General features: G+C 33.3%; 1 protein-coding gene across 2 annotated transcripts in view; it reads left to right on the forward strand.

Annotated features, from left to right (window-relative positions):
* The window catches only part of MAN2A1 (mannosidase alpha class 2A member 1), a 181,998-nt gene that overhangs the window by 15,386 nt on the left and 145,133 nt on the right, over positions 1 to 21,479 (forward strand). For both annotated transcript variants that reach the window (XM_074199950.1, XM_074199951.1), the window contains exons 2-3: positions 11,662 to 11,925; positions 14,411 to 14,555. In XM_074199950.1, coding sequence (XP_074056051.1) covers positions 11,662 to 11,925; positions 14,411 to 14,555 — 409 coding nt within the window. The remainder of the gene's footprint in view (positions 1 to 11,661; positions 11,926 to 14,410; positions 14,556 to 21,479) is intronic.

Below are 21,479 nucleotides of genomic sequence, written 5' to 3' on the forward strand. Positions count from 1 at the left end.
GGGAATTAACATTTTATTGTTCTTTGGGCTAGCTCCATATTGCTCTCTAGAAAGGTTAGATCCATTTACAACTCCACCAGCAAGCATCATTGTCCTAATCCTTCCACAACCTCTCCAACATTGATCATTTTCCCTTTTTCTCATACCTTCAGAGCATCTAAAAAGTGCTTTGGATTGTTACTATTAACATAAGACTACATTTCACTTGCTTTCTTACTGAGTCAAAAATCCTGCATCTTTCTATGTTTTTCTTGTACTTTATTTTTGATGGAATTAAATGCTGCCCTCTTAGATATGGATGAACTTTCTTGGTTGTAAGCCCTGTGGAGTTGTTGTTTTTTTCATTTAGCTACTTCTGTATTTCCCCATAATTTTCATCAAACTAGACTTAATGTTTCCTAGTAATCTGACCCAGGTGAGCAAACATAGTGCTATATCCCAAATCTCTGTGTGTTGGCTCAACTTTCCCTTCAAGTAAGCAAAAAACTTCCTACTCAGAGATGCACTAATCTGTTGATAGGGTGAAACTTCAAATGCTACTCAGATACCCAGAGAACTGCTGAATCCCATTATTGCTTCCAATAAGGAGATGATCCTATGACCTGGGCCACCTGTGTGCAGGGTTGTCTCTACAGCTCTCAGCGTATCCACACCTGCTGCTTTGTCACTTGCCTGTTGCTACATAACTTAGAGATAGGCAAAAATGGTAAAATGGTATGGGTTCTGTCTTTTGATTTGTATGTAAAAATGTATTTAAGTGAGACAGAGTTATATGAAGTTGTCAGCCTCACTCTTTATGTGGCAAGACAGAGTCAAGACAACTGGTTTTGATTTTAGATGCAGTGGATAATCTTGGCATCTTTGATGTCTATCTAAGCTCTAAGAACTTGAGCACCTGCTTCAACTGCTTTCATGGCCTTGGAAAGAATTGTTCTCATCCACCCATTCTACTAAAGGAAATCTTAACATGTTTGGGGTAGTCACTTCCCTAACTCACTGATGGGTTTGAGGTGCCCTCCTTGGTTACTTCAACCTGGTTTAGTCCATTTGCACAAACAGTTTACTGGACTGTGACCTTCTGTGCATGCTATAGCTTCTTGAAGACACAAGTCTTATGGATAAGGTGAATACCAAAGATGAAAAGCAGCCATCACACTAGAGTTATTAGTTTTCTGTGAACACACTCTATATCCTAGAACTATACTATAGACAGGAGATTTCAGTGTCTCTCAGTTTTGGATGTCCACTGGAAGGATAAACAAATAGCTGGAGAAACTAGAGCTGAAAGACTTGGCATCTTCTAAATGGGACCATTAAAGAATGTATTTTTCAGTACCATGTGCAACTTTTAAAAATTATTTGTTTTTTTTGACAAGGTAATGTGTTAAGTGACTTGCCCAAGGTCACACAGCAATGTAATTATTAAGTATCCGAGGCTGAATTTGAACTTGGGTCCCCCTGACTTCAGGGCTATCCACTGTGTCACCTAACTGCCTATGTGCAACTTTAATATTCATTGCTGTGATGCACCTGGTTACTCTTTTGCTTTGTTGGTATGCAAATTACAAATTGTTATAATATTTGATGAAGCTGGATTTCTAATAGGTTATGCTTAATTAGATAGATAAGCTTTCACTAATTCGTTACTTATTTTAACCTTCCCTTTACAATCAGTCAGTCAACAGGAATTTATTAAGCACTTAGTGTGGACCACTAATTTCGGTTCTTTGCTTAGTGCTGTAGATACAAAGAAAAAATTAAAACATTCTCTGTCTTCAAAGATCCTTCATTCAAATTGGGGACAAAACAAGGGGAAGGTGAAGACAGTGGTAGAAGTGGATGTGATAGAAATAAACCTCTGAAAGAACATCCATCAGTAGGTACTTCTTGAACTGAGTCTTGGAGGAACCTAAGGATTGTATGAGGAAGAGAGTATTGCAGGCAAGGAGATAGGAGACGGATGGGGTGTTGTGTATAAGGAATAATAAATTGTGTACAAGGAATAATAAATCAAAGTGTGTTTGTATGCCTGGAGTTTGGGAATGGGAGTAATGTGTGAGAAGACTAAAAAGACAGTGTCTCTATTTCTTAACCAGTATCAAATTGTTTTAATAATAACTGTTTTGTGATGTTAGTCCTTCTTTCTTGAAGAATACTGTAATATTAGGGAGGGGATGCCATGACAGGTACATCTCACTTTCTCTTCCAGAGCCATCCAGATTCAGTGGCCAGATTTGAATCAGAATGACAGAAGATGGCTCTGGATGTGAGACATTCAGGGTTAAATACTTGCCCAAGATCACACAGCTAGTATGTGCTCTATCCAGTGCTCAATCCATTGTGCTACCTAGCTGCCCCTAGCTAGGTGGTGCAATGAACAGAGAGCCCTGACCTTGGAGTCAGGAGGTTAGAAGAAATGTTCTGTAGCATTGTTTGAAGTTTGACACTGTTAAGTCCCCTTTTTTCTCTAACTGCTTTTCATTCTTTCTCCTGAGATTCTTGGCCTTTTCCCCTCTCATATAAATTTAGTTATCTTTTTAGTTCTATAAAGCAAAGTAGTTTGATTGGTATAGCTGAATAAATTAATTTAGGTAGTATTGTAATTTTTATTATAGTTGAAATAGCCTATAATGAAAAGGTCATATTATTAACAAATTAGAGAAACATGAAAAAAGATTATGTATCAGTTCTATGAATGAGAAATGAGTTTTTGACCAAAAGTTTTAAAGATTTTGCACAAACAAATCTGTTATTGCTAAGATTAAAAAGGAAGCTATTAAAGGGGGAAAAGAAAACCATGCAGCAAACTGCTCTAATAAAGGTATCATCTCCATGAAATGTAAGGACTGGGATTCAAATTCATAAGAAAAAGAGGGTCATTTTCTAACTGATAAATCATTTTACAGGAAAGAAAACAATTCTTGGGAAAGAAATCCAGGCTATTGACATGGAAAAATGCTCCAAATTGCTACTAGTTAGAGGAAAAATTTGAACATTTCTGAGATTCCACCTCACTTTCATCAGAGTGGCAGAGAGGACAGAAAAGAAAAATGATAAATTTTGGAGAGGTTGTGGGAATGCAGCCACAGTGATGAACCATTGGTAGACCAGTGAATGGGGAAAAAACTTTTTTCAACAGCAATTTGGAATTATTCAGGAAAAAATATTGTAGAGTACATCCTTTGATCCAGTTAGTACTGTGTGCAGAAATACTAGAGAACCTTTTTGTGGTGGCAAAAAACTTAAAACTAAGATGATAATCCAAGATAAGAGGAAGAGTTAAATAAATTATGTTAAAGGAATACAGTTGTTTTTAGTAAGAAAGGAAGAATGAGATTATTTAAAAAAGACATGGAACAGCATATTAAATGAGGCAGAATGAAGTGAGCAGAACCAAAAGAATTTAAACATTAGCAATGTAATAAAAATGACCAATTTTGAGAATTTTTATAAACTAATAGAGAATGAAATGAACAGAATCAGAAAAATAATTTTTACAATGACAGCTATGTAAAAACAACAGCTTTGAAGCTGTAAGCACAGTGATTAATACAACAATCATTTATGATGCTAGAGAATCAATAATGAGACATGCTATCCCCATTTCAAAGAGGATTTGGATTTAAGGTTCAGAATGAGACGTAATTTTTGTATATAGTGATTATAGGAATTAATTTTGCTTGACTGCATATTTGTTGCAAGAAATTTTTTTTCATTGGATATTTGAGGGAGAGAGTAAAAATAGAACTCTGCTAACTAAAAAAAAGGGGGCTGGTATAGATGTAAAATGTTGGAGGCACTTTTAGATGAGATCACTGCCCTTATTGGTTTTGCTGAAATGTTTTACTTTTGTTTTTTTTTTTTTTTTGCTAGAAACCTCTCACCATTTGGGAGTGATCTATAAATATATGTATTATGAAAACAAAACACATAACAATAAAAAACAAGAAAGGAAAGGCATAGATTGTGAAGATCTTTAAAGAGTATTCAATAGAGGAATTTATACTTGGTTTTAGAAATAACAGGGAGCTACTAAGTGTGGATTGCATTACAAACCTTGGTTTTAGGAAAATCACTTGGACAGCATTGGAATGGAATGGAGAGAGACTTGAGGGAAGGAATCCACATAGGAGGCTTTTTTAAGTGAGATGATGAAGGGTTTCAACTTAGGGTGATGATTGTAAATGTAGCAATAGGTATGTAGAAGAAAATCAGCGAAGATTTGGCATCTGATCAGAGGTGTTGAGTGAGAATTAGGAGTTAAGGGGATTGGGAATGACTAGAAAGATAGTGTTTGCCTTGTGAGTGTTAGGGAGACTTTTGGGGACTTTGTTTATTGTGTAGAATTTCACTTTGTGAAATAGCTTTTCCTCTTATGGGGAAATTGCCTCTGTATATTTATACATAAACTGAAATTTTTTTAATAATTACTTATTTTAAGTGAAATATAGTAGTTTTGTCTTTCTGTCTTCTCTTAGATATGTCAGGCTTATTAGGTATTTCTCTTCAGAGAATGTATTCATTCCTTTTAACATATTCCTTTTTACTCCCCTCCCCCCAATGATGCTTTATAAAATGTCAAAGTGTATTCATTACTATTGAGAAAAATGAAGTTTTAAGATCATTTTTAACTGCAAATTTTTGACCTCTTATTGGAAATGAACTTATAACACAATTATCTATAGCTCTACTTAGTGGTGTCTGTGTGTCACTAATTTTGTTAAGAGTAGGAATTGGGGCAACTAGGTAACACAGTGGATAGAACACCTGCCCTGAAGTCAGGAGGACCTGAGTTCAAATCTAGCCTCAGACACTTAATAACAACTTAGCTGTGTGACTTTGGGCAAGTCACTTAACCCCATTGCCTTAAAAACTTTTTAAAAGAGTAGGAATTGCTTAGTTATATATACAAAATCTAAGGTTTATGTAGAGAAACTTGCTTCACTAATGTTTCTCTTGGGTAATTATTATCCCAATTAAGGTTTTGCTTTTACCAGATTTAAGCAATTCCTGCCCCCCCTTCTTTATAAAAAATCATTGTCTTCCTAGTAGATTATATTTTTCCCCCATAGAGAGACTGGAAGTCATCTTCCTGACAAAGGATGAAATATCAAATGAACCCAAAAAGGGGTTTAGGGGCTAATCATTCAGATCAGCCTCTGAAGGATATTGCTGATAGATGAGATTCCCCAAAACCTTGGGGTACATGCTTTTTATCTGGTTTGGATGGAAGCCAGCTTGGAGACCTTGCAAACAGATTCCAGTCTAAACCATATTTTACCCTTGGAAAATAAGCCCTTGTCTGTCCTTGGAACTTTCCATTAGAGTTTAGGGTGATCCAGCTTTATGAAGGGGGAAACCTAACTGGCAAGGTCTGGATAGAGATGGCTTCTTTTGTCTAGATTGCTTGAGACAGCTGACTCTCATGATTAGTTTATGTTCTCTGAAGGAGATCTGAAGACTTTTTGCCCACTTTTTCATTTATGTTTACTTCTTCATTGATTATTTTTTAAATTTATGTTTATTTATTAATCCAACTACATGCAAAGATAGTTTTCAGTATTCTTTTTTGGGTAAGATTTTAAATTCCATATTTTTTCCCTCTTTTCCCCTCCCCTTGACAGTGAGCAATCTTTTATAGATTATTCTAATGTATAACTATATTCATGTATAATTATATTAACTTATAGATTATTCATGTATAGCTAAAGACTATTCATGTATAACTATATTCATGTATAACTTTAATTCCATATTAGTTATGTTGTGAAAAATGAATCATAACAAAAGGAAACAAAATGCCCTTCTCATGGATTAATAACCAATAAGAGTTAATTTCCATTCCCAGGGACATGCCTTTTTCCAAAGGCTTTTTAAACATTCAGTAATCTCTAGGAAAGGATTTTAGTTCATGAAAGTAAAAATGATCATCCTTTTATTAATCATCTACTTGCCATAATGAATAAAATCGTTTACTATTACTTGGAAATTATATCTCTTTGACTTTCCATACATCACAATACTCATCCATCCACTACTGATAGTGTGTGGGGTCTCTTCTGATATCTCTTCTTTGGGACCATGCTATGCTATGCTTTCTTTTTTTTTTTTATTGCAACATTTACTTTTGATTATTTTGTGAATTTTGCTGAGGTCATTGTCTATACTTTTCTTGGTTTTGATGAATTCACTTTGCATCAGATTGTGTTAATCTGTCCATGCTTCTCTGTATTCATCATATTTGTCATTTTTTAATACACAATAAGATTTCCATTATATTCTTGTACCACAATTTGTTTAAGCATTCCTCAATAGACAGATATCTACTCTAATATGTTGCTGTCACCAAAAAAGTTCTGCTATAAATATAGTATATTTGGGGACTTCTTTTTAATCAACAGCCCTCTTGGGCTATAAGCTGAGTGGAGTCTGGGTCAAAGGGTATGACTTTTAGTGATGTTGTTTATGTAATTCCAAATTGCTTTCCCAAATGATTGTCCTATTTCCCAGCTCCACCAATAATGTACTAGTGTGCCTAGCTTTCCCTTACCCCCCAGCATTGACTATTCCCTTCTTTATCATCTTTGACAATTTGCAGGGTATGAGGTAAAATCTCAGCATTGTTATGGTTTTCATTTTCCTTTTTATTAGTGATTTGTAGCATTCTTTCACCTAGTTGTGTTTTTCAATTCTTTTTTTTTTTAATATAGGTTTTTGCAAGGCAAATGGGGTTAAGTGGCTTGCCCAAGGCCACACAGCTAGGTAATTATTAAGTGTGTGAGACCGGATTTGAACCCAGGTACTCCTGACTCCAGGGCTGGTGCTTTATCCACTGCGCCACCTAGCTGCCCCTGCAATTCTTTTCTTGAGAATTGTTTGTTTATGTTATGTGACTGCTTACCTAATGGAAAATGTCTGTTATATGTATTTAATAATTGTCTATATGCCTTTGATACAAAACCTTATCAGAGATAAAAAAAGATTTTTTTTAACCACTTTGCTTTACTGTTTCAAGAAATCATTTCTTTTTTTTGCAAGGCAATGGGGTTAAATGATTTGCCCAAGGTCTCACAGCTAAGTCATTATTAAATGACTAAGGCCAAATTTGAACTCAGATCCTCCTGTCTCCAGGGCCAGTGCACTATCCACTGTACCACCTAAATGCATCAATTTTATCTTTTTAAATTGCCTTTATATTTTGTTTGGTTAAGAATACCTAACCTACCCTTTGCTTTGAGAGGCATGTGATGTTTTTCTTCTAATTTTTTAATAGTTTGAAAACTTTAATGTTAAGATTGTGAATCCTTTAGAATATATCGTGAAATATGGTTACCATACAAAGATACTGATCTAAATCTAATTTCTGCCATATCAGTTTTTTGTCAAATAAGGATTTTCCCCCCTAGATAATTTGTTTTGCACTTTATCATTGAGTTCTATCGTTTCTTTTTTTAAATGAAAGATTTCATTTATTTTGAGTTTTACAAATTTAACCCCTATTCCTGCTTCCCTCCTCCCACCTCCCACAGAAGACAGTCTGTTAGTCTTTACATTGCCTCCCTGGTATGCATTCATCTAAGTTGAATGTGATGAGAGAGAAATCATATCCATAAGTAAGAAACATAAAGTATAAGAGATAGAAAAATTACATAAGATAAAGGGTTTTTTCTCTAAATTGAAGGTAGTAGTCTTTGGTCTTTGTTCAAACCCCACAATTCTTTCTCTGGATACAGAGGGTATTCTCCATTGCAGACAGTCCAAAATTGTCCCTGATTATTGCACTGATGGAATGAGTGAATCCATCAAAGATGATGATCACCCCCATGTTGCTCTTAGGGTGTACAATGTTTTTCTGGTTCTGCTCATCTCACTCATTATCAGTTCATGCAAATCCTTCCATGCTTTCCAGAATGCCCATCCCTCCTGATTTCTTTCTTCTTTTTTTTGCTTAATATGCATTTATACATTACTAAAATATTCTTGTTTAAGAGTATAAATGTAATACCCCCTCCACCACAAAAATATAGAGCCTCATGAGCAATAAAGTAAAAGAAAGAGAAAAAAAATGTGTTTCAGTCTGTGTTCTGATACCATCAGCTCTTTCTCGGGTGGATCACATTCTTTATGATAAGTCCATCACAATAGTTACTTCCATATTTTTCCACAGTTATTGTTGCTGATTGTAATTCTCTCCATCCATTTCTCCCCACTACCATATATTATATTTTCTCTCTCTTTTCACTCTGTCCCTCTTCTAAAATGTGCCATAGGGTAACTGAGTGGAGCAGTGGACAGAGCACCAGCCCTGGGACCAAGAGGCCCCATACCCAAATACCACCCCAGAGACCCAGCAACCATCTGGCCCCATGGTCCTGGACAGGCCACACAATCCCAGCCCCTTGCAAAAAGTAAAAAAGAAAATGTATTATATCTGATTATCCTCTCCTATGATCTACCCTCTCCTCTATCACCCACATCTCCCCCTTTCCCCCATGTTCCCCTTCTCTCCTTTTTCCTCTAGATGTCTATACCCTATTAAGTGTTTATGCTGTTTCTTCTCTGAGCCATTTTGGATGAGAGTAAAGGTTCCCTCCTTCCCCCTTCTGTATCACTGCAAAAGCTCATTGCAAAAAAAGAAATATCTTTTATATGAAATATCTTAGGCTATTCTATCTCTCCTTTCTTTTACTCTCAATACTTTTCCCTTTTATCCATTGATTCCATTTTTACAATATATTATATCTTCAAATTCAGCTTTCTCCTGTGCTTCATCTATAAAAGCTTCTTCTACCTGCTTTATTAAATGAGAAGGTTCATATGAGTATTATCAGTATCATTTTTCTATGCAGGAATACACGCAGTTCATCATCATTAAGTCCCTCCTAATTTACCCTTTTCCTTCACTCTCTCTCTTTTTTTTTTTTTTTCAAGATTTTTGCAAGGCAAATGGGGTTAAGTGGCATTCCTTCAGTCTCTATGCTTTACCTGAGTCCTGTATTTGAAGGTCAAACTTTCTGTTCAGCTCTGGTCATTTCAGCAGGAACATTTGAAATTCCCCTGTTTCATTGAAAGTCCATCCTTTCCCCTGGAAGAGGAGGTTCAGTTTTGTTGGGTAGTTGATTCTCAGTTGCATTCCAGGCTCTTTTGCCTTCTGGAATATTATATTCTAAGCCCTGTGAGCTGATAAGTCCTTTGTGATCCTGATTGCAGCTCCATGATATTTGAATTGTGTCCTTCTGGCTGCTTGTAATATTTTCCCCTTGACTTGGGAGTTCTGGAACTTGGCTATAATATTCCTGGGGGTTGTTTTGTTTTGTTTTGTTTTTGGATCTCTTTCTTGGGGAGATCGGTAGATTTTCTCTCAATTTCTATTTTGCCCTCATCAGAGCAATTTTCCTGTAGGGATTCTTTACAAATAAGGTTAAGGCTCTCTGACTTTCAGGTACCCCAATAATTTTTAAATCATCTTTCCTAAATCTTTTACAGATCAGTTGTTTTTTAAATGAAATATTTCACATTTTCTTCTAAATTTTCATTCTTTTGGTGTTGAAGTATTGTGTCTTGACTTCTCATAAAGTCATCAGCTTCCTTTAGCTCCATTCTACATCTGAAGGATTTGTTTTCCTCAGAAAGCTTTCTTATCTCCTTTTCCATCTGATCAATTCTGCTTTTTAAAACATTCTTCTCCTCAATGACTTTTTGAAGTATTTTATCCATTTGACCTAAGCTGTTTTGTAACCATGTTATTTTCTTAAGCATTTTTTTGGGGGGGGGTCTCCTTGACTAAGCTTCTTTTTCATGTTTTTGCTCGCTCTCTCTCTCTCTCTCTCTCTCTCTCTCTCGTTTCCTTTTTTTTTAAAGTTTTTGCAAGGTAATGGGGTTAAGTGGCTTGCCCAAGGCCACACAGCTAGGTAATTATTAAGTGTCTGAGGTCGGATTTGAACTCAGGTACTTCTGACTACAGGGCCAGTGCTTTATCCACTGGGCCACCTAGCCACCCCCTCTAATATACTTTCAATTTCAGACTAGCACTGGGCAAACTCTAGCAGTGTCAACCTCATCATCTCTGGGTGCATTTTTGAAAAGTGTACTGCCAAGTGAATTTATTCACAGCATTCTAATTTTCACTATTTGCTGTTCCATTTCTGACAGATGTGGTTAGTGAAAATCTGTGTTTTCTTGGTGTTAACTGTTAGGTCAAAATGCACAAGCAGCAGAGAATTGATCCAAACTTTGTTTCATCTCTGCCTCAGAGACCGCATTGAGTGCACAATCATCTGACAAAAAAAAAAATCATGTACCAACTCTTGCTCCACTTTCAACTTGGTTTTTAAACCTTTTTTCACGTTAAATAATTTGCTGTCAGTGTGGTAGCTGACTTTGATGCTGTTTCCATCCTTGTTGAAGGTATCTGACAATGTGAAAGTCAAGGATTCAACTAATGGACAACTAACTAATGTTGAAACCAGTTCAATTCAATTTTGTCTGGTTGAGGTGAAACATTTTGTGTCACATACATTGCTCCTCACTGTAGAGATGTCACAACACATGTATTATAGGGTATTGAGATACAGATTTCTCCTCCCTCCAACAAATGCAGATTACAGATAGCCTTTTTTTGTATTAGTAAGGGCAAATGAGGTATTCTATTTTTCCTGTAGTTCTGACCTTTTTGCTTCTGCTTCTGACTCTATTTTGAGTGCTTGCTATTTTATCACTTGTAATCTTAGTGACTGTGTTTATTTCTCTTCACTCTATTTTTCTCATAATTGAGATAAGTATCACTTTTTCCTTAGAAAGTATTCTAAATGGTTTTTAAAATTGGATTATTGAATTATTTATATTACTAATAGACTAACTTTTCATATTAAGTGATATGGGGTGGGAGGAGGCACAAATAAAAGTTATTTCTGGGTTTGGAACTATGCTGAAAGTCATCAATGTCTTTTCTTTTAAATATGTTTCCTAAGAGTCATGTTCCCCTTGTAATATATTAATGCCAATATGTTATAATAAAGTCAAATATAAACTGTTTGGATGACCAAATGATTTGCATTTATCATTGCTCCTATTATTTATGTGGGTAGTTAATATTGTACTGAATTTTATGGTGGATAGTTCTGAACTTTGTGGTGGATAGTTGATCTTTTTCAGAGATGTCAAGAGGCAACTTTTGCATACTTTGTAACAATATCTATATTTATGGTTCTGTTTGAGTGTGTGTGTGTGTGTGTGTGTGTATGTGTGTGTGTAAATTAGAAGCAGTTGTTTTAATTTTTAATTTTTTCTGTTTATTTTTAGTAATTCATTCCAAGAAAAATTTCCTTGGGTTCCACACCATGAAATATTAGGTTAATACTTGATGTGTTCTATCCTATTTGGGGTTTCCTGATAATTAAATCTTGAATGCTCTAAGCCTTTTGCTGTATGCATAATTATCATAAAAAGTAATTCTAGCTGTGGTAATTATTTTATACTGTGGACTAGTGTGCATAAACTTTTATCCCTCTTGCCAGCATTTTTGTTTTCCAAATTCCTCCTGGTATTAAAGGACTGTGGAATTAGAAGTTTGTGACTATCCATTTGTTCAGATATTTAAGAAAAAAAAAACATGTCTAAACAGAATAATAACAATTTTTGTGAACTCTTACTTTATTGCAGGCCCAGCTTTCATTATTGCAAGAGAAAATAGACCATTTAGAACGTTTGCTGGCAGAAAATAATGAAATAATTTCAAACATTAGAGACTCTGTCATCAATTTGAGTGAATCTGTGAAGGATGATCAGAAAAACCCACAAAATAATAATAATGTTAGTCAAGGATCCATCTCTGATCTTGCTCCATCTGTTCTAATACCTTTCCTGAAAGAACCTGAAGACTGTGCTTTTGCTTCAGAGAGTGGAAATCAGAATTCAGGTGTACAGGTAATACACATGTGTCAATAAGCCTTGTTGTCTTGTTTTTCAGGATTCATTTCTATTACTGTTTGAAATTTTATTTTTCTCCTTTTTATGCCTAAAATGATACTATTCTGAATTTGTTTTTCACACTTTGTTTTTTAGTTTAAAACATTTTTATATACACTTTAACTCATGTGTTTTGGAATATTTGAAAATAAGAACACCAGCACATTGTTTGGATATTTGTATTTTTTGACTTCTTTTTAAAGGTTGTGTATTTTATTATTTAGGTTTGTAGTTTTTGATTTTGGTATAAATTATTCTAGATCTTTGAGGGTTTTGCATATTTATTAATGTTTAGTTAATAATTTTTAATTTTTTGTTTAAACATGATTTTAATTGTGAAAAAATATTTTACTGCATTGATTAGATTTTCTTTTTAAAAAAGATATAAATAGAATGATGAAAAATGAATGTAAATATATAGTGAAACCATATTTTTGCCAATTTAAAAATTTTTACTTATGAATTTTCCCAATGAGTTTTTCATCATGGTTGTTTGTACTGAACTTGTATCTTCACAGGTTCAGTAAAATAAGAAACAGAAAGATTATAATGGAAATTTAGGATATATTTCCATCCTGAAAGCCAAATTCAGTTATATTGAATCATAGTCCCACCAAATGTAGATTCTTCCATGCCTAATCATCCAATGTGATTCTTTTTTTTATCCTTAAATTGGCAATAGAAATCTTAGAAATGTATTGAATTATACTGCTAATCTTAATAACTCAGTCTGATCTCTCCATTTTATACATTTTAAATATAAAACTACTCTACCTCCTTAATTGCATTGTCCTTAAACTCTTTCATGTCACTACTTATTTTAAGGTTTTTTGGTAGAGTGCTGTAGCTTCCTTATACTCAACATGCATTTATGTTGGGTTTTGGAGTTATTTGTTGTATTTCTTTTTTTAATTAAAAATTAAAAAAAATAAATTTTGGCAAGGTTTATCATTTTCTTCTCCAGCTTATTTTATAGGTAAGGAAACTGAGGCAAACAAAGTTAAATGATTTATTGAGGGTCATACAGATCTTAAGTGTCTTCGGCCAGATTTAATCTCTCCTGGCACTCTATTCCCTGCACTACCCAGCTGCCCCTGTTGTTATAACTCTTAAGAGATGAATGTGATTATTCTTAGTCTTAAAGTATTACTGGGAAAATATCAATGTTAAGTCATGGACTTTTGAGGCAGCATTTCATTTAGGTTCGTTGAAAGCTCTGTGAAATTTCTGAAAACGCCTCTTTTTTGGCCCACCTAATTTACCTTTTCATAGATGGTGGCATTCCTGAATAAGTCATTGAGTTCCCATCTAGTTTCATGTCATATACTAATTTTTCATTTACTTTTCTTTCTTTTCTCGCTCTCCCTTTTTAAGCAAATGGTTAATTTTTTCTTTTGAATTGTTATATTATATTTTTCCTCAGTACCAAGGCAGAGGTTTTGTAATGTTCAGGGGACGTAATACCATGTAATTGGAGAATAGGAGAATTTGTTTGTCCTTTGCACAGGGCCTCTTCCTGAAGGTGGAAAATTTGAAAGAAACTATAATATGCAAAAGCTCTCACAATCATTAGATCAGATGCATTTTTTCTAGCTTGCTGTTAGTTTACAGTGAGTTTTAATAAGAAAGATTCCTTCACCTATTGAGTGAGCCCTGAGCAAATCCCTTTAACCTCTGGGCCTGAGTCCTCTTATGAATAGGAGGTTGGACTACACCTTGAAGATCTTTCTAGCTTTAAATATTTGATTTCATGATGAAGATGAAAACTTTTATTCTATACTCAAATATCAGATAAAATTATTACCTTCACATAAAAAAACAGAAAAGAAAAAAATTGTATATGAAATTCCAAATTAAGTTCAGTTTGCTTTTCTTTTTAAGTATATAATAAATTTGGCATATTTCTTTCATTGTCCTACATGTCTATCTTTAAAAAAAGATAGGGAGTTTTAATGTTTGCAGGTACCTATAACTTCTTTCAAAATAGTCAGCTATAACAGTGAGTATTTAGTTGTATATAAGTTGATTTACTACCTCAATGTATCTGTTAATTTATCAGTAGTAGTTTGTTTCATGAATTGTGTTGGGAATGTTCATCATTTGTTGGCCAAATTTCTGGTAATAAACCATTCCAAATTTAGATTTGTCCTTGGACAGCAGATATCTATGGTCCTTCATAGAACTGTTGATTTTGTGGGGGAGTCACCTTGGCCTAACCTTCGAGAATCTAGGGTCACAATGAGAAAAGAGACTAGAATGTTAGTGATGGGATAAATTCATTTGTGCATTAAGTTATTTACCATTTGTTATCTTTTAGATTGTTGTTTTATATTTTTTTATAAAATTAAGTAAATAATATTCTTGAATATTAGTGATCATAATTGCTTTTGGGGGTGACTAATGTTTTAACACTAGGTGAAACAATTTTTTTTTTAATTTTTAGATGTTGAATGTTTATAGCCTTCTCCCATTTGACAATCCAGATGGAGGAGTTTGGAAGCAAGGATTTGACATTACATATGAAAATAATGAATGGGACAATGAGCCCCTTCAAGTATTTGTTGTGCCTCATTCACATAATGACCCAGGTAAAATTTCCATATTAAAAAAAAGTTGAGATTTTGTAATTTCTAATTATTAAAAACACTTATAAGTGTAGATATTTTGAAAAAAAAATCTGTGCTATACCTTTCTCACTGAACTTCTCAAACACTGATTCTTAGGTTTCTGTTTTGATGAAATAAATATTAAATGAAACTAGTACATGAAAAAATTACTTAATTAAATAGCTGAAAGATTTTGATTCTTATTTTAATTGTTTAAAATTAAATTTCCTTTGTTTCATTTTAAGTTGTGAACTCTCTCTCCCTCCCTTCCAACCCTGCATTAAGGGTGGCCACCATTCAGCACAGATATAGAAAAATGTATAAATTATTATTATTATGCATACTTCCCATTATCTCTCTTTCTCTGGAGGCATGTAGTATTTTCCTTCATAGGTCAGTTTTAATTGATTTGAGTATGTATGTGTATATACATATATATGGTTCTCAGAATAGGTTGGTTGTTCACAATTACTCTTTGAACAATATTGCTCTTATTATAAATAATATTTGCTTGCTTCTGCTCACTTCACTTTTCATTCTTTTAGGTAAGTCTTTCCACATTTTTCTAAAATCAATCAACTCATCATTCTTACAGTATAGTAGTGTTCCCATATAATTATGAATTATATTTTGTTTAACTATTTTTCGATTTCCAATTCTTTGCCTTCTCAAGTGAAACTGCCTTAAATATTTTAGAACATATAAGTTCTTTTTCTTTTTTTCCCTGATCACCTTGGGAAACAGACCTAATTGTGGTATTGCTGAGTTAAAGGGCACACACAGTTTTGTAAATCTTTGGGCATAATTCCAGATTGCTCTTCACAATGGTTGGATCGATTCACAGCTGCATCAACAATCAGTGCCCCAGTTTTTCTACATTTACCTGCAACATTTTTTCTGTTCCTGTCATAAATTAGTTTGCATTTCACCAATCAAAAATGAATAGAACTATATATACTCTTGATTTCTTCCTTGAAAAGCTAGCTGTTCATATCAATTAGGGAATGAAATATTCTAATAATTTTGACAAATATCTCTCTATATATTTGAGATATGAGACCTTTATCTGAGAAACTATTTATAAAATTTTGTCTCAATTTTCTCCTTTCCTTCTAATCTTAGCTACATGAGTTTTGTTTCTACAAAAGCTGTTTAATTATTATTTTTTTTTTTTAGTTTTCTGCAAGGCATTGAGGTTAAATGGCTTGCCCAAGGCTACACAGCTAGGTAATTATTAAGTATCTGAGGCCGGATTTGAACTCAGGTACTCCAGGGCTGGTGCTTTATCTACTGTGCCACCTAGCTGCCCTAAAGCTGTTTAATTTAATGTAATCATTTGTCATTTTACATCTCACATTGCTCTCTTGTCTCATATTTTTTCATAAATTGTTCTTCTCTCTTTAGGTCTAATAGGTAATGTGATCCATGTTCTTGTAGTTTTGTTTTTAAGAAATCTCCCTTGATATTGAGATCTTATATATCCATTTGGTAAATGTTATCTGCCAAACTGTTGTCCAGCTTTCCCAACAATTTTTACCAAATAGTGTATTCTTTTCCCCTAAGTTAAATATTTACATTTGGTAAACACAAGGTTGGTATAATTATTTACTACAATGTATTGTATTTCTTCTCTGCTCCATGAAACGAATTTTTTATGTTTTGGTCAATATCAGATAATTTTGATAATTACTGCCACATCTTTACATTTTTTTCATATTTTTTTCTTGCTCAGTAAAATAATTTTTGGTAATTTAATTACGATGACATTGAATAAGTAGATTAGTTTAAGAAGAATTGTCATTTTTGTTATATTGATTCTGCCTACCATGAACAATTACTATTTCTCCAATTATTTTAATTTGATTATATAAAAATGTTTTATAATTTTGTTCACTTAGTTCCTGGGTTTGTTTTAGTAGGTATATGCTCAGGTATTTTATATGATCTACTTGATTTTTTACTTTTATTTTTATTTTATTTAGGATGACACTATCTTTTCTTGCAGGGTTTCTTTTGGTGAAATTTAGAAATAGTGATATTTGTCAGTTTATTTTATATCCTATTAATTTGCTAAAATTAATTGTTTCCACTAACATTTTTAGTTCAGTCTCTGGAATTTTCCAAATACGTTATTAAATTGTCTGCAGAAAGTTTTTACTGCATTGTCCATTCTGATTTTGTCAATTTCCTTTTCTTTTGTTACTGGTATTGCTAGCATTTCTAACTCAATATTAAATGGTATTGGTGATAATGAGCATCCTTGATTCACCTCTGATCACACTGGAAAGGTTTCTAAGTTATCCCCATTATGCATAGTGCTTGCTGATCGTTTTAAATGGATGCTTCTTAGCATTTTAAGGAAAAATTCCTTTATACCTATACTTTCAAATGTTTTTTAATAGGAATGAGTGTTGTATTTTATCAAACTTCTCCTTCATCTATTGACATAATCATGATTTTTGTTACTTTTGTTATTGATATCATCATTACATTTATAGTTTTTCTTATCCTAGAGATCCCACATGGTCACCTTGTATAATCTTTGTGAAATAGTGTTATAGTCTCCTGACTAGTATTTTTATTTATCCATATTCATTAATGAAATAGTTATATAATTTTCTTTCTCAATTTTCTTTCTGTTATAGATTGTACTATATTTATTTTACAAATATTATTTGACCACTCCAAATGATTTAATATATGAATGAATTGATCTTTAAATGTTTGGTAGAATTCACTTGTAAATCCATGTGGTTCTGATGTTTTTTTTTCCCCTTAGGAAACTCATTTGTGGTCTGTTCATCTTTTTTTCTAAAATAGATTTATTCTTCTAGTTCTTCTATTAATTTAGGCAGTTTTTATTTTTGTAAATATTCTTCCATTTCACTTAAATCATTAAATTTATCAGCATGATGGAGTTGAGTTTACTTCAGGGGGTGAATGATTTCACCAGAGACTCAAATTCAGAGATATGAGGAATACATAGGTTTTATTATTCTCTCAAGAAGACTACTCTAAAGGGAATTAGCATCTTGGGAGGAGTGTTGGGGGATGATGTAGACTTAAATAGGGAAAGAGGGCATGTGCCTAAGGAATTATGTCAGAATGCTCGAGAACGATTTGCTCATTATTGAATAATGTTCTGTTATCTCAACATTCTTTGCCAACCTCATTCTCTCATCCAGGGCCTTAGTGGTTCCTATCTGGGAATAAGATAGATTTGATGTTATATATGAGAATGTTTCTGATACATGAGATAGTTTTTATCATTCCAAAGTTGGTCCAGGGAGGCAACAAACTTTCTTAGGGATAGTACAAGACAGTTTTTTTTCCCTAATATAATATCCCTCAGGATACACAAGATAGTCTTTTACACAAGATGGTCTTTTGTTAGCACAAGGTCAGCATAGAAAGGCACTAGTTAACTGTTAGGATAACATTTTCTCTGCCTAGAATTTTCCTCTGCAACAGACATATAATTGGGGAAAATAACTTCTCACAACTGCTTTGATTTTTATCTTGATTAGCTGTCTATTCACCCTTTTTATTCTTGATACTGGATTTGGCTTTCTCTTTTAAAAATTCATATTAACCAGTGCCTTATCAATTTTATTGTTTTTTTTCATAAAACCAACTTCTAGTTTTCTTACATTCAATATTTAGAGTTTCTAATTTGCTGTTTAATGGCATTTTAAATTTCTTTTTCTGTTTTTTAAAAAGTTTATCATATTTTTAATTTTTTGGAATAAAGCAAGGATTTCCATAACATAGTATAATTAAAAAAAGATGATTGCACATGAAGCTGGAAATCTTTTATGTACAAATTGCTATTTCAAATTATGTAATAAAGTTACCATGTCAGTTTCTTTTTTCTCCTGTTTTTTCTTCCCATCCCTGCCCCTTGGTCTAGAGATGGATACTGTTATATAAAAACACATACATACATGAAAGAATTCCATATATTTATTTCTTATTTCTTTCTCAAGATGCAGAGAACATCTTTCTTCTTATGTTCTTTGTAGTTAATTTGAGTTTTTAGAAGAGTTAAAATATTTAATTACTCAAATTGTTCTTTTTCACTTGATTGTATTTTATTTTTTTTCACTTGCATGTAAAGATAGTCTTCAACATTTATTTTTTGTAAGATTTTGAGTTGTAAACTTTCTCTCTCTCTCTCTCTCTCTCTCTCTCTCTCTCCTTATTTGCCCCCCTCCGCAAGACAGCAAGTAATCTGATATAGGTTATACATGTACAATCATGTTAAACATTTCCATATTAGTCATATTGTGACAGGAGAATCAGAACAAAAGGAGAAAAAGAACACGAATCAAGAAGTGAAAATAGTATACTTTGTTCTGCTGAATATTCAAACCCCATAGTTCTTTCTACGAATATAGATTGGATTTTCCATCACTGGTCTTTTGGAATTGTTTTTTTTATCACTGTATCACTGAGAAGAACTAGGTCTGTCATAGTTGATTATCACACAATCTTGCTGTTAATGTGTACAGTGTTCTCTTGGTTCTATTCACTTCAGTCAGCATCAATTCATGTAAGTTTTTCTAGGTTTTTGAAAGCTACCTGTTCATCATTTCTTGTAAATCAATTAGTATTCCATTAGATTGAGTTTCTTGTTCATTTTTTAAAAGTCTCCTTGGACATAGGGAATACTCCTAAGCTGGGGGACAGGGACCTGGTTACTTGTTTTCCATCCTGTGGCCTCAGTTGCTTGTGGCTTTTTCATCTATACTCCAATTAAGTCATCCCCTCAGTTTTCAATTCTTTGCCAAATCAAAAAGAACTGCTATAAATATTTTTGTATTTGTGGGTCTTTCCCCCTTTTTTATTATCTCTTTGGAAAACAGACCTAATAGTGTGATTGAATCAAAGGATATGCATAGTCTTATTGTGCTTTGGGCAAAGTTCCAAATGGTCTTCCAGAATGTTTGGATCAATTCATAACTATGAGTAGTTTTCTCACCTTCCCTCCAACATTTATCATTTTCCTTTTTTGACATAGTAGCCAATCTGATGGGCATGAAGTTAACCTCAGAGTCAAAGTTGTTCTTAATATTGCTTTTATTGTATATAATTTTCTCTTGCTTCTGCTCAGTTGCCTCTTTATTATTTCACACAAGTCTATCCAAGTTTTTTGAAATTTTCTTAAAATCATCAAGTTCATCATTTCTTATAGCATCACAATTCTATACTACATCTTGTTCAACCATTCCACAGTTGACAGGCATCCCAGTTGATTTCCAGTTCTATATATCACAAAGAGAGCTGTTATAAATATTTTAGAACATAGAAGTTCTTTTCCTTTTTTCCCTAATCATCTTTGGAAACAGACCTAATAGTGGAATTGTCAAATTGTCAAAGGGTAAAGGCAGTTTAATAATTCTGGGCATAATTCCAGATTGTACTCCAAAATGGGCTTTAAACCTCCTCCTTATTCCTAAACTCTTCTAGAACTTCCTTAATCATTCCCTTTTCTGTAATCTCCCCAACCTTCTCCCCTTTTAAAATTCCCCATCTCCTAAGAGTCTCTTTTTTTATCTTTCTGTTTCTTGATTTGCATACCCTTCTAAGAATCCCTCCCTTATCCTATTCCCTTGCCTTCCTATTTCTCTGTAATTTAAGAAGACTTTTTATATATTCTAGTTGTGTATGTTTTTTCTCTTTAACCAGTTCTGATGAAAGTAAGGTTCTAGAACTTCTAGCCCCACTCCCTCTTGCCTCCCCTGTAACTGTTCTTCCAGTCATACCTCACTTGTATTAAATAATTCCTTCCCAATTTTATTTTTTAGGATCATCCCATCATACTCAGCTCAACCCCAAGCCTTCTATCTATATATGTTTTTATAATTAATTGGTCTTTTATATTTACTGTCTTATATTTCTTGTGAGTCTAGTGGGTTTAATTTTCCATTCAAATTTTTTTTTATAAATACCTGAAAGACCTTTGGTTCATTAAATGTCCATTTTTCCCCCAGTCATGGTGACATAACTTTTCTGGGAAAGTTATTCTTGGTTACAAGCCCAACTCCTTTCTTCTCCAGACTATATTGTTCCCTTTCCCTTTGGTCTTTTGTGTATCCCAACTGTAACTCTACAGTATTTAAATTGTTTTTTCCCCCCTGATTTTTAAAAAAAATTTCTCCCTGACCTGGATGCTTTGAAACTTATCTATGATGTTCCTGTGAGTTTTCATCGTGGGATCTCTTAGGTGGTGATCAGTGGATAATTTTCTTTTTTTTCTATTTCTACTTTGCTCTTTTGATCTAAAGCTTCAGGGTAATTTCCCTTAATCTCTTGAAGTATAGTAGACTTTTTCTTATCATAACTTTCCAGTTGTCCAACAGTTCTTCCATTGTTTCTTCTCAGTCTGTTCTATGGAGCAATTGTTTTTCTAGTGAGATATTTCATACTCTATTTTATTTTTTTAATTCTGTTGATTTTGTTTATTTATTTATTTTTGTAATTGATAGTCATTGGTTTCCCCTTTCTCGATTCTAATTTTTAAGGAGTTATTTTCTTTGATAAGTTTTTGGTTCTCTTTCTAATGTTGGTTTTTCCCCCCATAATTTTCTTATTTTTCTTTCATTTCTCTTATTTTTTCCTTAATTTTTCTTCAGCCTCTCTTATTTGATTTTTAAAGTCCTTTGCATGATCTTCCTAAAACTTTTTTGTTTTGTGATAAGTTTGCTTTTTACTTTCAGAAAGTAGCTATTTTAACTTAAACTATTCTAATTTTTAAAGTTTTAATATTTACCCGATTACATCATTGATCCCATCAATGTAAATGTTCTCTCTAACAATGCAGATCATAATACATTTATTTCTTTACTGTGGTATATGACTCTTGCCCTTTACTCCCACAAATGCAGGTTGTGTCCCACTCAGTGT

This window comes from Macrotis lagotis, chromosome X, assembly GCF_037893015.1.
Source record: "Macrotis lagotis isolate mMagLag1 chromosome X, bilby.v1.9.chrom.fasta, whole genome shotgun sequence".
Lineage (NCBI taxonomy): Eukaryota > Metazoa > Chordata > Mammalia > Peramelemorphia > Peramelidae > Macrotis > Macrotis lagotis.